Source organism: Lactuca serriola, chromosome 7 (genome assembly GCF_051521515.1).
Source record: "Lactuca serriola cultivar US96UC23 chromosome 7, Lser_US96UC23_V15, whole genome shotgun sequence".
Lineage (NCBI taxonomy): Eukaryota > Viridiplantae > Streptophyta > Magnoliopsida > Asterales > Asteraceae > Lactuca > Lactuca serriola.
The window spans coordinates 30,309,529-30,325,888 of NC_136414.1; the positions used below are offsets into that span (position 1 = coordinate 30,309,529).

At 34.9% G+C, this 16,360-nt stretch overlaps 2 protein-coding genes across 2 annotated transcripts; one reads left to right on the top strand and one right to left on the bottom strand.

Annotated features, from left to right (window-relative positions):
- Nucleotides 1–392: 392 nt before the first annotated feature.
- On the bottom strand, nucleotides 393–1,452 carry LOC145063834 (uncharacterized). The gene is made up of 3 exons (XM_079011410.1): nucleotides 1,255–1,452; nucleotides 705–1,160; nucleotides 393–623 (listed from the first exon to the last, which is right to left on the bottom strand). The coding sequence occupies exons 1-3, from the start codon at nucleotides 1,450–1,452 to the stop codon at nucleotides 393–395; spliced, it is 885 nt and encodes a 294-aa protein (XP_078867536.1).
- An 8,886-nt stretch (nucleotides 1,453–10,338) lies between these two features.
- Nucleotides 10,339–11,418, top strand: LOC145062001 (ethylene-responsive transcription factor 4-like). The gene has a single exon (XM_079009613.1). The coding sequence runs from the start codon at nucleotides 10,409–10,411 to the stop codon at nucleotides 11,156–11,158; it is 750 nt and encodes a 249-aa protein (XP_078865739.1). The 5' UTR covers nucleotides 10,339–10,408; the 3' UTR covers nucleotides 11,159–11,418.
- Nucleotides 11,419–16,360: the final 4,942 nt, after the last annotated feature.

Genomic DNA, 16,360 nt, shown 5'->3' on the forward strand with positions numbered 1-16,360 from the left:
CCACCTATTTTGCACACAAGTGGGAACCAATTCTCATTCAAAGTTTTTAACAATAATGACTCCGACTTTCTTTGGGACCACTTGAACATGACTAACCCATTTACTGTTAGAGATGGATTAAATTACATCTGCATCCAAAATTTACATGATTTCTTTCTTCACTACCTCCATCATTGGACGATTTAACCTCCTTTATGCCTCCTTTGTGGGCTCGAAGTCTTCCTTCATCAAGATCTTGTGCATGCACAAGGAAGGACTCAATCCTTTTATGTCTGCAATTGTCCACTCAATAGCCTTCTTGTATTGTGTTTAACAAAGTGATTAACTCCTCCTTTTTTTTTTCATTGACAACTTATTAGAAATGATGACCGGTAAAGTGTTTTCCTCCCCAACTATGCATACTTCAAATGGTCTGGCAGAGTCTTCAGTTCCAGCTTTGGTGGTTGAATCACTAATGGAAGGAGTTTGGTATCGGTGGTTGGTAACTTATCTTTCCTTTCATTGACCCCCAGGTGCTTCTTGTCATCCATAAGATTAACCATTTCCAACATATCTTTGTCTATCTTGATCACCCTTTCAAGTTCCTTGATTTTGTCCTTGTCTAAACCTTGTGAAAAAACTAACTTCAAAACATCATTGTTAGACAAATTAAACCATTATTTAGTCAAAGGCTGAATCACATCCACAAAATTAAGAGAATGCACATTGGAAGGATATCTCATAGCTTCATAAATATTGAAGTTAGTGACTTCCTCATAAAATTCCATAGACAAAGTACCATTGTAGACATCAATTTTTGTTTTTGATGTTTTAAGAAAAGGTTTACCAAGAAGTATGGAACTTGAATTAGGGGAGTCGTCATCTCCCATATCTAAGACATAGAAATCAGCCGAAAAAATAAGCTCATTTACTGGCACTAACACATACTTTAGTACACCTTTTGGGTGTATTATTGGCCGGTCGACAAGTTGAATGATAACACCGGTTTTTCTCAATGTTCCTACACCAATTGATTTGTAAATAGAATATGGTAGGGCATTTATAGATGAACCTAAATCGAGCATAACTCTAGTTAGGTACATGAAGATTCCCCAATTTGCATGGCAAGGTAAAGACAACGGGATCCTTGCACTTTGAGGGCATCCTTCTTTGCAAGACCGCTGAAACATTCTCACTCACTTTTACTGTTTCGTTATCCTTAAGTTTCTTTTAAGATGTGCAAAGTTATTTTAAGAACATAGCATACCTAGGTACCTGCTTGATGGCCTCAGGGAGTGGAATATTAACTTCAACCTTTCGAAACATTTGCATAATCTCATTATCTTCCCATTCTTTCTTTGAACTTGACAATCTACCAGGAAATGGAGCTAGAGTGACTTTGGCTTCAGTGATGAAAGGCTTCTTTTGATTGGATTTGTCTTTCTTTTGCTCTTCTTGATCTTTCTCTAACATCTTTACCACTATCTCTTCTTCCTTTTCTTCAAGATCTATCGACTTCTTTGGACCATCATAACTTTTTTTGCCTCTTAGTGTAATAGCACAAGCCTTGTGCCTCGGGTTGGTCTCGTTTTGGCGGGAAGCTTTCCTTGAGACTTTAATTTGCTTACTGACATGGAAAGTTGTGACATTTTTTGTTCTAAATTCTTTATGGTTACTTTGGTCTCTAGTTGGACTGATTGAGTGCTCGTTGCCAAGATTTTGACTATGTATTCCGAAGACATACTTGATGAACCCGCCTATTAAGGTGTTTGTTGTGGCTGTCTTGGTTGAAATTTTGAGGTTGAAATAATGGCCTTTGTTGGTATGAAGGTGGTTGTCTTAGTTGATAACACATGCCTTAATTATGGTTCTTCCCTTGATTGCATCAAGGCTAATCATAAGCTCTTTGATTATGTCCAGAATAGCCATAGATATCATTTGATTCTTCATATTCTTCTTCTTGCAATTGAAGGCACATGTTGGTTGGGTGCCTGATATGGGTGCATATTCCATAAGGGAGGCATGTGGGATGCACACCTTTTTCTTTAGCAAGCATCATTACCACCTTAGTCAACTCAAATAGTTGTGCTTCAATTTGAGGAGTGTGCACCCCTTTCACACCTCGGGGTGCTTTCGTATGCCAATCTTCATATTGACTCGTATGTTTTGGATCCTCCACCATGTTCTTGATAAGATTACGAATCTTGGTGGGGGTCTTATTGGTCAAAGACCCTCCATATGAGGCATTAAGAAGTATCCTTTCTCAAGGAGTCATTCCCTCGATGAATTATTGGATTATTTGTTTATTTGCTAATGTCATGATTTGGGCAACATACACAAAGCTTTTTGAAACTTTCCTAGTATGTATGAAAGGCTTCTCTTTTGTGTTGTTTGATCCCTGTTATATCTCTTCTTATTGTCGAGGACTTCATTTCTGGGAAATATTTATCTAAGAAGAGGTTTGCAAGGTCCACCCATGTATTGACGTCCCCGATGGGAGGTCATAGAGCCAATCTTTTGTTGAGTCTTGCACTACAAAGAGGAATGCCCTAAGCTTGATTTGATCCTCTGTGACGTTGCGTGGTTTCATGCCAACACACGCAACATGAAAATCTATGAGGAACTTATGGGGATATTCATTTTTGAGTCCTCTAAAGGTTAGGAGTAGATTAATGAGGCCGAATTTTAGTTCAAGGTTTGTGGCTGTAGAACAGGTGATGCAAGAGGTTGATGAGTAACCTCTTGCCTCACCTATTGGCAAAGGGTTTGCTCGGGTGGGTTTTGTGGACCACAGTTGTTAGTGTTGTTGTTATTACCCCCATTTCCTCCTTGGTCTCCCATGGTAGAAGTAGGAATTAAGGTTTTATGTGGGTATGGACTTTGGGAAGCTATGAGTAGGTGAGGAGGGTGGAGTGGTGTTTCTGGATGAGGATGGTTGTGGTGAGAGTGAGATAGTTTTTGTTTCACTTGGAAACAGTTTAACTGTACAAAATGTTAATGAATAGATCATGCCCAAGTCTTGAGACAGGTATATCATACCATATGTTAATGACAGGAGCGGTGGATGATGAAGAGGTCCCTGAACCCGATTACCTCTTACGAAGCTTCGCTTACTTTCGTAACCTATTTGCAGTCTTCTCTATCACCTTATCAATTGGCAATGGTGTACCCGAAAATATCTAGGCATAAACAATTAGTATCACCGCGTCCCCGACAACGACCCCAATTTGAAGGAAGTGTCAAACCCCAATAAATGATAGGGGTACAAAATGTCTCTAAACACACTGTTTAATTGCACTAAAAAGTAATACAAGGTAAGCATGGTCGATCCATAGAGACACATGACAATCACTTATTACTTTTCCAAAAGGTATAAGTTAATCACAAAATAGGGGGTTTATTTGTAAGAAGTAAAAATACAGTTAAAGAACTAACACAATGAAAAACAAATCAGAGATGTAAATGTTCCAACTCCATGCTTGATAGTCTTATTAAGTGGTTCAATTATGAAATGTTGTTCACTCAATTCTATCCAAGTTGGTACATGGAAATGTTAACAAGCTCTAACACTTCCCATTCACAAATTTATTAGATTTAAAACAAGCTCTTTAAAACTAACCTAATCTTTGAATTTAAATCTAAATAAGCTCTTAGGATTAAACCAAGGAATGCATTAAGCTTTATGTGAATGTTCCAAAAAACACCCAATACTCCTCACAAGCTCGGGAGTGTAAGGATGTGTGAATTAAGTTTACACTAAAACCATTCAATGGAAATCAATTTAGTGCTTGTTACTAAGTCTAGGTCACAAAACAATTACTAATTTTGCAATTTACATAACTGGAAAGATCTAATCGTAATTCAAATGGCCAATAAGAATAAAATTAAAATCAAAACTCTTTGTTGAAGCAAAACCAACTTCAATAGATATAAATTGAAAATAAACATCAATTCATATGATTAAACCACAAACAACAAGTCAAGACATAGAATTGGAAAACCTAAGGTTCTAGCCACACATGACTAGAACAAAACCAACTAGTCTAGAAGAGAAATTAAAGTACCAAAGGTATTTACAAATATGAAATTAATCATTTCCTAATGATTTTCTCCAAGTTAATAACCTAAAACCCTCTTCAAAAATCACCCCTAGTCCTAGAAGTGAGAGATAATGTGTGGAATGCTTCAAAATCTGAAATATATCATAAAAGAAAACTACCAAAATTCAGTTTTTGTGCCGAACACCCCTGTGTCAGATAAGGCTAAGGAGACAGGACCTTGGGTGGGTCCAAAGTTCGTTGCTAAAAATGTTGGTTTTCACCTGACATGACCCCCCGTGACGATTAATGCTAGCCGACACGACCCGTGTTGACTCTACTGTTTTGAAAACTTGATTTCTTCGTTTCTACTCCGAAAATTCTGCAGCTTCGCTTCCGACTCTTTTGCACTATTCCAAATCACCTCTAATATCCAGAACCACATGAAATGACATAAAAAGTATGGAAATGAAGTGTGCCAACACTTGTCCCAAAAACAAGCTAAATGCAAGGATTATTATGGAATGGAGTGCAAACAACTTAGTTAAACATGCTAAAAATGGTACATAAAATGCACCTACCAAAAACTATAAAGACCTCGCAAGATATATATATATATATATATATATATATATATATATATATATATATATATATACCGTAAATGCCCTTCTATTTTTTATTTTTATTTTTTAGACTTAATTTTATAAAATGATCGGTTGAAATTGATTTACACAATAACACAATAGATGTTAGTTTACATATCATCCTAGCACAATATATATATATATATATATATATATATATATATATATATATATATATATATATATATATATATATATTTAATTAGTTAGTTAGGATGATATGTAAACTAATATTTATTGTGTAAATCAATTTCAACCGATCATTTTAAAAAATTAAGTCTAAAAAATAAAAGAAAATAAAAGGGCATTTACGGTATTTTGACCATAAATTAAATATTAACATTAATTTTAATTCCTATTATTATGGAAATAGTTTTATATTTCCATAATTTAAAAACCTAATCTCTTTATTTGTAGGGGACACTCCATCAAAGTCTACCACTGGTCAATAGCCGCCACCACTCCATATGCATCATCTCTATTCATATTTCATTGGAGCCTAACATTTTCATCTTTAACCCACATCACTGCCTCATCTCCTTCGTCAGCACCATTGTAACCAACATCACACCCAAAACCTCATATTCTCACCCTCTTCTTTACATATAATTGTTAATTGGTTTTAAGGGTGGAGTGGGTGGCTGCGTTTTGTTGAAGGAGATGACAGAAATAAGACTGTATTTTATACTTTCCTCATCCTTGAAACTTCAATTTTTTTTTCCAGATCAGAACATATACATAAATTTTTACACGTCTTCAAGAATAAGGTATTTATTATTAATGGTCTTTTGGTTGTGTTTTGTTGAGGGAGAAGACATACACAAGGGTAAATCTTTAACATGCCATGGATATGAATTACTTTAATCAGATACTCTCTTCACCAATTTGTTTATTCTCCATTTGATTTTGGCAAAAAAAAAAATGATTATCAAATCCTAACACCAATTCTCTTTTGCGATCCCGGTAGTCTTTTTCTTATTTCGTCTCCATTTGATTAAGTCGACCACAACATAACAAAGATTTATTTTCCATCTTCAGTGACCTTATCCCAAAAGGTTGTTCGATATGTTGATTCACAAACAAAAAAAGTAATTAATGTTCTTCATTTTCGAACCTTCGATAAAGGGATGGAAGCTGCGATCAAGTACCCGCAAATTCAACTTAAAGAAAGGGTTAAGGTTGTGTTTTGGTTCATTGTAGTTAAATATCATATATTATACAAGAATGTCATATTATTATTTTTCTAGAAGAGAATGTCTATATTTAGTCTAATTTTTTCTAGAATGTATTTTATTATACCAGAAATATGGAACCAGATACAATCCATAAGGGTCGGCCTTGGTGCCTTAGACCCTATTGATAAAGTGAGGATAACTCACCTCGCTAGTAATGCTGAAATACTGCAAATCTCCGACTGCTGTCTCACCAGGAATCCCAAACTATTACACAATAAACACCAAAATTAATACCCAAAGCAACCTTCTTGACTAAATATCCACACCATTCATTTAGTCCACTCACGTTATTGGGCCAATGCCCAAATACCCAAATCTTGACTTGGAAGTCCATATAAAAGCCCATTATCGGCCTAATTTACCAAATTGAGCCCAACCTCCTAATTGGGCTTAACCCCATGATCCACTACCACTACCTGGCCCAAAATATCTCATTTACAGAGTCCAGCAAAGGCCCAAATCCATTAGACCATAAACAACCCAAATCCGAAGCCCGTTTGACAAAAACCCAAACAGAGGACGTACGCGGGGCGTACTCATCCAAACGTTGACCACTATCGGGGTGGTTGACCCAGTATGCTGGGCGTACTGGATTTACGCTGGACATACTGGACGATTTTGCCAAAACCTTATTAAGTGCTTAATAGCTTAAGCACTTAAGCCCAAACTTCAGATCCAGAGACCTAACATGCCTAGGATCCATAAAGTCATAAACTTTATCACTTTGGACGTCCATAAAGTTCTTAATGCTTGGTCTTAATCCATTAAGACCTTATTTTCCATGCATGGGACACATTCAGTTGATGGGACCTCATTTTTATCATCCAAGGTCCCCTCAAGAGCCCAAAAGGATGATCCTTTTTGTCCAACACACAACATGCACCAACTTGTGATTTTGTGACAAGGAATGGGTCTTTTAAAGAAAATGGAGAGATCTAACCATATAAGCATAGAGTTTGGAACTTTATACCTTCTGGAGCTTCTTGAGCACGAGCTAACTTCAGATCTACAAGCTTGGTCTCTTCCTTCAACTCTTTGATGCAAAGATTCCCTCTTAAAGCACTCAAGAACACACAAATGAGCTTAAACACACAAAAGGGAAGGCTAGGGTTTTGGGAAAGACGAGTTGATCTATGGAGGCTGAGATAAGAGGGGTATTGGTGCTCATTATGTTGCTTATATGGGCCCCAAACCCTAAATATTAAAGTTTCACCCAGACATTAGTACGTCCAGCTTACACAAGTGTACACCCAGCGTACTCTTATGTACGTGCAACGTACTCCCTTTTTGGCCCAAGTTTGCAAACATGGTCCTTAACTTATATTGGCTCTTCACTTCCAACCCCCAAGGACTATAAATGACAAGGAACAGATAGAAGAGGGTTCGAGAATACTTGACAAATCTCAGGATGTTAAATTTAATTCAAGAAATAAATCAGACTTTGATGTTAAATACCGGAAATCAAAAACTTTAAATCACAAAACCCAATTATTAGAACAAAAAGTTATATATTTTTTTAAAATAAAATTTTATTATGTCAAGAATGAAATGTATCTTTACAAGAATAAAAATGCAGCATATATTCCTTTTATGGATTCAAATGAGTTTCCTAAGATCTATTAGCTTCCTTTTTTATCCCTTACTAAAATGTCGAATTTACCCTTTTATAATCGTTTTTTTTTTAAATTAATAATAAATCATATCATACTAATAGTATATTTTCAAGAATAGTTTTATTTTTTATTGATCCAATGGTCACGATCGAGTTACACGGTTACATAGTAGATGCTACTTAACAGTATTCTTCAAATGTTTCTACTATCTATTGTGTGCCTGTAAGATTTATTCTGGACTAATCATTTTAGTTATTTTATGAAAGTAATTAATGTATATTAAATGTTGAAGAATTAATTAATACTCGTTATATATTTAACATGTAATATACATTAATTACTTTCTTAAAATAACTAAAATGATTGGTCCAGAATTAATCCTACATGCACACAATAGATAGTTAGAACATAAGAATATATATATATATATATATATATATATATATATATATATTACTTTCATAAAATAACTAAAATGATTGGTCCATAATATATATATATATATATATATATATATATTTGAGTGTGAGTGTATATATATACACACACACACACACACACTCAAATAAATAAAATATCATTTTGCCAAATGTCATTTTGTGGTATTTTAAATTAATTTTTATTCAACATGTCATTTTATGGTTTTTTCATTTTATTAAATTTCACATGGTATTTAAATGTAATAATAAATGCATATAAATTTTATTAATGGATTTTCCTTTTAATTTTAAAATTACTAAACTACAACATCATTAGTTTTCTTTATTTATTTATCTAAATTATTTGTTTAAATTTAAAAGATAAAAAAAACACTTTAGTTTTAGTAATTCAATATTTTTCTTACATTCCTTATACATCCAAATTTCTCAATGTTTAGAATTTCATATTTATTTATTATCTTATAAATAAACTCATTTAATACATATGTCTCACACCCAATATATATATATATATATATATATATATATATATATATATATATATATATATATATATATATATATAGAGAGAGAGAGAGTTAGGTTCAAATGTTTTCACTATCTATTGTGTGACTGTATGATTGATTCTGGACCAATCATTTTAGTTATTTTAAGAAAGTAATTAATGCATATTAAATGCTGAAGATGTAATTAATACCTATTATATATTCAACATGTAATATGCATTAATTACTTTCTTATAATAACTAAAATGATTGGTCCAGAATCAGTCATACATGCACATAATAGATAGTGAAAACAAAATAACATAACCCTATATATATATATATATATATATATATATATATATATATATATATATATATATATATATATAGAGAGAGAGAGAGAGAGAGAGAGGAAATGTATAACTTTAGTTTAAATAAAAAATAAAGACACTATTTTAGTTCTAACAAAGCTAGATAAATAGTTGAAATGGTTTTCTATATTTGTAAGTTTTATCTTAACCATCTTTCGTTATATGGATGATCCTCATGGTTTCAATTTCTTGTATGGTTGATCTTTATCCAACTGAAATGACATTTCTACACTTTTTAATTTATTTTATCTTTTGCATTTGACTAATTTTAATTAAAAAAACTAAATAAAACCTTCAATCCCTTACCCCCAATATAACTTATCTCCCACTTGTTCCATTTCTCATATCTGGTGGCCGCATATCCTATTCCCCAACTTTGAAGAACGAGAATGTAATCTCACGATCTTTGATGTGTTGTGGAACGTAGTTAATGATGGAGGCTTTAAGAGGTCGAAAGACATAGAGAAAGGGAGATAACGAGATTATTTGTCATTCCGACACACATCTTTGAATCTATGCAATCAAGTAGTTTTTTCTTGACAACATAGGTTTGTGATGAAGTAGAACTGAGTTATACAAGTCTGCCACAAGTTAACATACACCAAGGGTTTCTAAGTCTGAAGAATATGAACCTCGTCTGTACAAGTCATAAGATCTTGTGTTTGATGTAAACGAAATGAATGTTTATAATGAGTTGTTCGTGGACAAACTGAAAAGCAAGATGCTTATGTTAGTTGGGATTCATTAAATAAAAATTCATAAGAATCAATGGTATGTATAGTTTAATAGGTTGTTAGTCAAGACGAAAAAGATTGATCGAAACTCTGTCTTTGTCAATTTTCACATTCGAGATCTTTCTCTCTCTACCTAATTCTTAGAAAATCTAACCCTATGAAAACCCACTTTTAGAGTCAAAGTAACAAAACTTAAAACTGTTAGTGACAGTGGCATTTGTTGTGAAAGATGATGAAGACATAGAACTTTTCTTGTGAAGATGAAACTAGTCTTGAAATTAACACAGGAGGATGAAACATGAGAGATTAGTTAGTGCATTTGAAAGTTGAGGATGAGATAATGATAATGGTAGAGAGCTAGGGTGGCAAGTGTAAAATACTAATAACAGATCAAATTTGTAATTGAATGAAACGATAAGACACACATAAAAAATTAAAACAACATAGACTACCCATATAATTAAAAAAAAGGTTAAAGGAGGAAACTTATAAATCTCAAAAACCTTGGGGACCATTTATCCAATTTTGTAAATGTTTTACATAGACTTATACGTAGCTCTACTCCAAATTTTATAGACCAGCGCGTGGCGTCAGAAGCTCCGATCACGCGTTACCTTTCCTTTTCAATTCGGCCACTTAAGAAAGCAAAATTAAATAAAAAATTAAAGAATATATAAAATTAATGGAAAATATGATGCCGCCATGCCACGTAACCCCCCCGCCTTTATGGGCGGCTGCCCCCCGTCTACGCTCCTATCGTTGACCGGTTCTCCTCCATCTCTCCCTATATAATCGACCCTTCATTCTCTTCTTTCTCTAAACTGCCGTCAAACCTTTCCTTTTTCCACCGTTACATCCTATTCAATGTCGCCTAGAGAGAGAACACCGGCCGTCGTCAAAGCTAACGCCGCCGATAGCGGTGTTGGTCCGCTAGTAAGAGAGGCGCATTTTAGAGGGGTGAGGAAGAGACCATGGGGGAGATACGCTGCCGAGATTCGTGATCCTGGGAAAAAAAGCCGTGTATGGTTAGGTACATTCGATACGGCTGAGGAGGCGGCTAGGGCGTACGATGCGGCGGCGCGTGAGTTTCGTGGTGCTAAAGCCAAGACCAATTTTCCAGTGTATGAAGATAATTGTTTGTTGAAAGTGGAAAATGATGAGTTGTTTAAAAAAGCGAATTTAGTGAGTCAGCAGAGTACGAGTCAGGGAAGTACCGTCGAGTCCGCGGGTCGAGAGGCGGAATCGGTAGTGCCGTCGTTGGATCTCAACCTCTCCTACGGCGTCCCCGCTCCGTCGGTGGTGCAGTTTCCTTTCCACCAGAAGAATCTGTATCGTTTTCCTCCACCCGCAGGTACGGTGACCGGATTTTTCTCGCCGCAGTCGAATCAAATGTTTTATTTCGACGGGATCTTCCTCTCCGGACAAGTTCAGGTTCACCATAGCGGCGGCTACGATCGCCCTCCCGTACTTTTCCGGCCATCTGCTAGCGTTGCACGGAGCGATGACTCGAACTCATCCTCTGTTATCGACTTGAAGCCGTTACCAACTCCGGCACCACAACCACAACCACAACGCATCGCCATCGATCTTAACCTTCCTCCACCAGCTGAATGAATCAATCAACCTGATTTTGATCTTTATTATCTAATCACTAGAGCCTTTTTTTCATCGGTATGATCTTTTTCGTCGGTCAACATCGTCGACTGTAAATTCTAAATCAGATCTCAATTTCTTTGCAACATTTAGAGAAATCTGTAGCGTAATTTCTCCTCTTGTTGTTCCTCAACATTTGCCTGAATGTGTAATCGCATTTTGTAGAATTATTCAACGTTTTTTTTTTCTTATTAATGTGACTTTCTACAAGTTTTCCGGTATCAATTATTGTAGATCGGTGCATTACAGATCCATTCATGTTATCTAATTTGCAATTTTCCGTCGTAATCGCCGGCGAAATCGTGTCTACGGACGCCACATGAGTTTCAGGATTGAGTTATTTCATCCGTACCGGTGACGCGTTTGTTCAAACAGGAAAACAGTCTTATTTTGACTTGTAAAAATGATTTTTTTTTGTTGACTTAGATCAGTTATATTTATGTTAATAACTGAAAATGATAACATTACTTAAAATGGCCTTTAATATGGTTTATATGAAGAACGTATTTTTATACTTAAATTATGCACTAAAAATCCTTAATTGTCGATATCGTTGTAAATGGGAAAAAATTAAGAAACTTTGCAAGGGGACAGAGCATTGAATTTGGAGTGTATTAATTTAAAAAATAAAAATAAAAAAAGGAAGCCACGTGATGCACGTGGATAGTAGCGCGTGAGACAGAGGTGTGGGTCCGATAGGAGCTGTAGAAGTTGTGGGCGGATGAACACGTGTGAGGAAATAAGTGGAAGACGGACACGGAGACCTTATCCGACAGCTTCCCATTAGGGCAACTAAAATGGAGCGCCATAAAAGATATTGGCCTCCATTTTCATTTTGGTGAAAAATGAGTAAATTTACATTTTTAGTCCCTTTGGTTTATATGAATCTGTATTTTTAGGTTAACTTTTAAAATTTTAACATGGATTCACTCTTGCGTTTTTTAAAAGTTGCAACCCATGGTTAGATGTTAAGATGCTCAGCGTTTTTCAAAAGTTGCAACCCATGGTTAGATGTTAAGATGCTCAGCGTTTTTCAAAAGTTGCAACTCATGGTTAGATGTTAAGATGTTCACTTAGGTACATTGCAAATGATGAATGTGTGTCTCTTTTTGTATTTTGTACCTTTTATTATATTATTTATTTTAATATAAATACATATAACCCTAGTTATCCCAACCCTCACACCACTAATCACTGCCACCAATCACCAAAACCACCATATCACTCAATCACTAAAACAAACACTATTATAATACCCAACCACGACCACCCACTTCTGCCAGAAACCAACCATAATCGACACCATTACCTATGCTACAACCAAATCCACTAACCATCACACTACTATCACTACCACAACCACTGAAACCCTAACCACCACCATCACTAAATCATCTAGCCTTTTGATAATCAATATCATCACCACCACAAAACTGAAACCTTAAATCTAAAATCAAAACAAGACGGTCATCACCTATAAGGTAGAGAGATCCGTTAAGATGTTGATGTTGGACAACCACATGTACGTTGGGCAGAGATATTTGGTGGTAGGGGATGTGGTCATTTCCAAGGGTAGCATGAGGCGAGAGAGACATAGTAGATCTAGTGGGTTCCAAAGTTAGAGGTGGAGGTAGTAGATAACACTGGAGAGAAGGTGGCTAACGATGGTTGCCTTTCCGGAGATGGAGATGGCGTTATCGGTGGTTGGAGGTTGAGGAAGGAAAGAGGTGAGACGTAAACGGTAGGCAATGATGGTTTCTAGATGTAGGTGACAAATGAGGGAGGGAGAGTGGTGGGTGTTGGTGATGTGTGAGGGGATGGGGGCGGTAGATTCTAGTTGGATAAAGAAACAACCATGGTATATGTGAATGTGATCATCGATGGATGTTGACTTTCATGGTTTTTTTATTTTTTTTTTTAAAAAAATGGCCCATTATGGTATAAGAAATTACAATTTTAAACCCTTTAGATTATAGTTTTTTATTTATTTTTATTTATTTTTTATTTTTTTTATTTTTGGTTTGAGGCTAATATGATATTTTACACCCATTCAATTGACACCTATTCATAGAAATAGTCTAGGGGCCATGGTTGAAACTTTTGGAAACAACATAGACAAGTCATATAAAAAATTCAAGAGTAAATTACACGGATGGTCCTCGTGGTTTGAGGTAATTTATACGTTTGGTCCTTGATTTATTTTTTTTAACTCGGACCGTCCCTATAGTTTTATTTTATTGTGCGTTTGGTCCCTAACCAGCTTAAAATGACCAATATACCCTTACCTATTATTTTAAATGTTTTGTTTTTTATAAACTTGTTAAATAAAATTGTAAAAAAAAAAATTGTTTTAGATGTGAGCCCATCACCCTCACCCATACCCATACCCGACCTCCCTCCTGTCCTTCACCCTCATCCTCTTCTCTACAGGACTTCTTACCTTCCCTGCCAACCCATTCATGTTTTCCTGCAACCTATCAATCTTCGTCTTTGCATAACAATTCAATACATTAAACCGCCAAAAAAACATGAACCGAAAGGAATTATCCAATCAATCAAAATCAGAAAAAAAAAAAAGATACCTGTAATGAAGTCAAAAATTCAAGCTCTTTAATCAAAATCAAAGGCTAAGAACACTAGAACAGGAAGGAATCCTTGAATGATTCAACTTGCCACGATTTCGGTTTTTTGGATTCTAGATTTTTTACAATCTCCACATTTCCCCTAAATGCCTAAACACAATGATTTCTAATGATATTTCCATCAAGAAAAAAAAGTTGCAGGTGTGTGAACTAGTTGCTTCGTTTTTTTCTGGCGATCTGCAGTGTTCTAAAGTCTTCTACGATGATCTGCGCCATTTTCTTTGGTGACTTGCTTCCTTTTTTTTTTCGGTGGACCTGAAACGTTCGGTTTGTTTTTTGGAGATCTAAAACTTCGTTTTTTTTCCGGTGGAATCTATGAAGGGGGAGATGAAGAGATCTAACATTTACTTTTTTCGATGGCGATCTGAAAGAGGGAGACATGGAGGTTGCCAATGAGGTCCGATGAGGGTGAGTGGCAACGATTTTCTCTTCGTCTGGTGTTGCCGGTTGAGAGTCAAAGGGAGACAGATGATTGTCGTATGGTCCGGTGGATCATTTAGGAGGGTGGACGATGGTCGAGAGGTCTCCGGCGGCTGAATTGGTGAAATGTTTCCGACGAAACAGACACTTGTGACGGCAAATAGGTGATCAATTTTTCATGGTGTCTACGTTTAGGTTGAAAGTGAAGGTAAGGAGCAACAGTGAAAGAAAGTGTATTTAAATAGGCCCTTTTTGATTATAATTATATTAATATAAATAATAAATTTAAATAGACTAAAAAGTTAAAATATGTTTTAAGGGTATAGTAGTCATTTCCGATCTGCAAGAAACTATACCCGAAATAAAACCAAAGTATAAGGATGGTCCGAGTTAAAAAAATAAGTTAGGGACCAAACGTGCAAATTATCCCAAACCACAGGGACCATCGGTGTAATTTACTCAAAATTCAGAAATTGTACATAAAATTTAATATAAAACTTTGGATTAAAAATAGAAATTGATATAAATCCCTACCAAAACTGTAATTTACTATGTAATTATTAAGTTTATTTGCAATTTAGATTATTTGATGTTAAATTTTGTAATACATCATTAATTTTTTTACTTGTATAAAAAGAAGTATTAACATGAAGCTAAACATTAGTGAAACAAATAAAATTATAAACGAGCTAGAATTAGTTGACGTGCTTAGTACAGAGCGTTTAAGAACTTGTAGCTGTTAACGTTTGAAAAAAAAACCATTTTTAGAACTATAAATTTTTAGCGTTTATTTAAAAAAAACACTCAAAATCTAAAAGCTATCTCACGTAAGATTTAACAAAACGTTACCAACTATTCGTTACTCGTTACTCACTATCCGTTACCAATTAGAACTATAAATTTTTAGCGTTTATTTAAAAAAAACACTCAAAATCTAAAAGCTATCTCACGTAAGATTTAACAAAACGTTACCAACTATTCGTTACTCGTTACCCACTATCCGTTACCAATTAGGTTTGTTGAACGCTACCATTGTAAAAACCTTAGGCATTAGTGAATGGACATGATTAGATGATTAAAACACAAAAAATATCTACAAAAATGTATAATTTAAGTGTTTTTTTTTCAAACAGTCATGCTTATATTTAATTTTATATATTGTCTCGCAAAATAGAATATCCTTGTGAATTCAGTATTATGTGTAAATGTTATATTTTATTAGTTCCAAACTTGTTTGTATTTTATTTAGTGATCGACAAATAAAAAAAATAAAAAAAGATGCTGAAATGAAAATGTAGATGAAAACGAGGAATCCAAAGAGTTTAATTAATTCTTAATGCTGCAAAAGAAGATGCTTAGATGAGCAATGCAATTTATAAAGATTAATATCTCTTAGTCAAATAACGATTTAACATTTATGAATAACAAGATGCCGGCAACAACAATTACTTAAGATCTTTAATGCGATGACATAATCTATCGAATTAGCACCATAACATTAAGACAGAAAACCATTTTTATGAAGTTATGATTGATAATCGGTATATTTCCCATAAAACAATTCCTTCTCATGGATCAACAATATATACTAATACAAGTAAAGGGCCAGAATACATAAACCAATATGAGCCTAATAATACATGGTGTGTTATAGCTAACCTCCCCCAATCTCTCTCAAAAAACAATTTAGAGTTCCTACAATTTTTGCAATTTAACTCCTGGCAAGTTGATTTTGGTGGTTAGTCTTGGGTTTTGGAGGCCTCGAAAGCTTTCTCTGTTGCTCCCTATTGTTGCTCCTTATTGCAGATATTTAGACTACTCGATGCTTCCTTCTTCACCTCAATGCTGGTCATGGAATCATCTCACTCACAAGAAAATTAATATACCGATTTGGCAGGTAATTCATGGAAAACTCCCCATGCTTGTCAGCTTACAAAAGCTTGGTTTTTGCCTCAATTCTTCCTGCCATCTATGCAACAGATATATGAAATCTGAAAACCGTTTGTTTGTTGAATGTCCTGTTGCCTCAACCTAGTGGAAGTTTTTCCCTACCTCATTCTCTTCGGTGTTTGATCTGAGTCGTTGTAGAAACCTTCTTTGT

What these genes read in the sequence shown, in the direction of transcription:
- LOC145063834 (XM_079011410.1), bottom strand. Translation starts at nt 1,452, where the DNA reads ATGTTAGAGAAAGATCAAGAAGAGCAAAAGAAAGACAAATCCAATCAA. An exon ending in TCCCTGAGGCCATCAAGCAG is followed by an intron (nt 1,161 to 1,254) that starts GTACCTAGGTAT and finishes AGAATGTTTCAG; the next exon opens with CGGTCTTGCAAAGAAGGATG. An exon ending in CTATGAGATATCCTTCCAAT is followed by an intron (nt 624 to 704) that starts GTGCATTCTCTT and finishes GATGTTTTGAAG; the next exon opens with TTAGTTTTTTCACAAGGTTT.
- LOC145062001 (XM_079009613.1), top strand. Translation starts at nt 10,409, where the DNA reads ATGTCGCCTAGAGAGAGAACACCGGCCGTCGTCAAAGCTAACGCCGCC.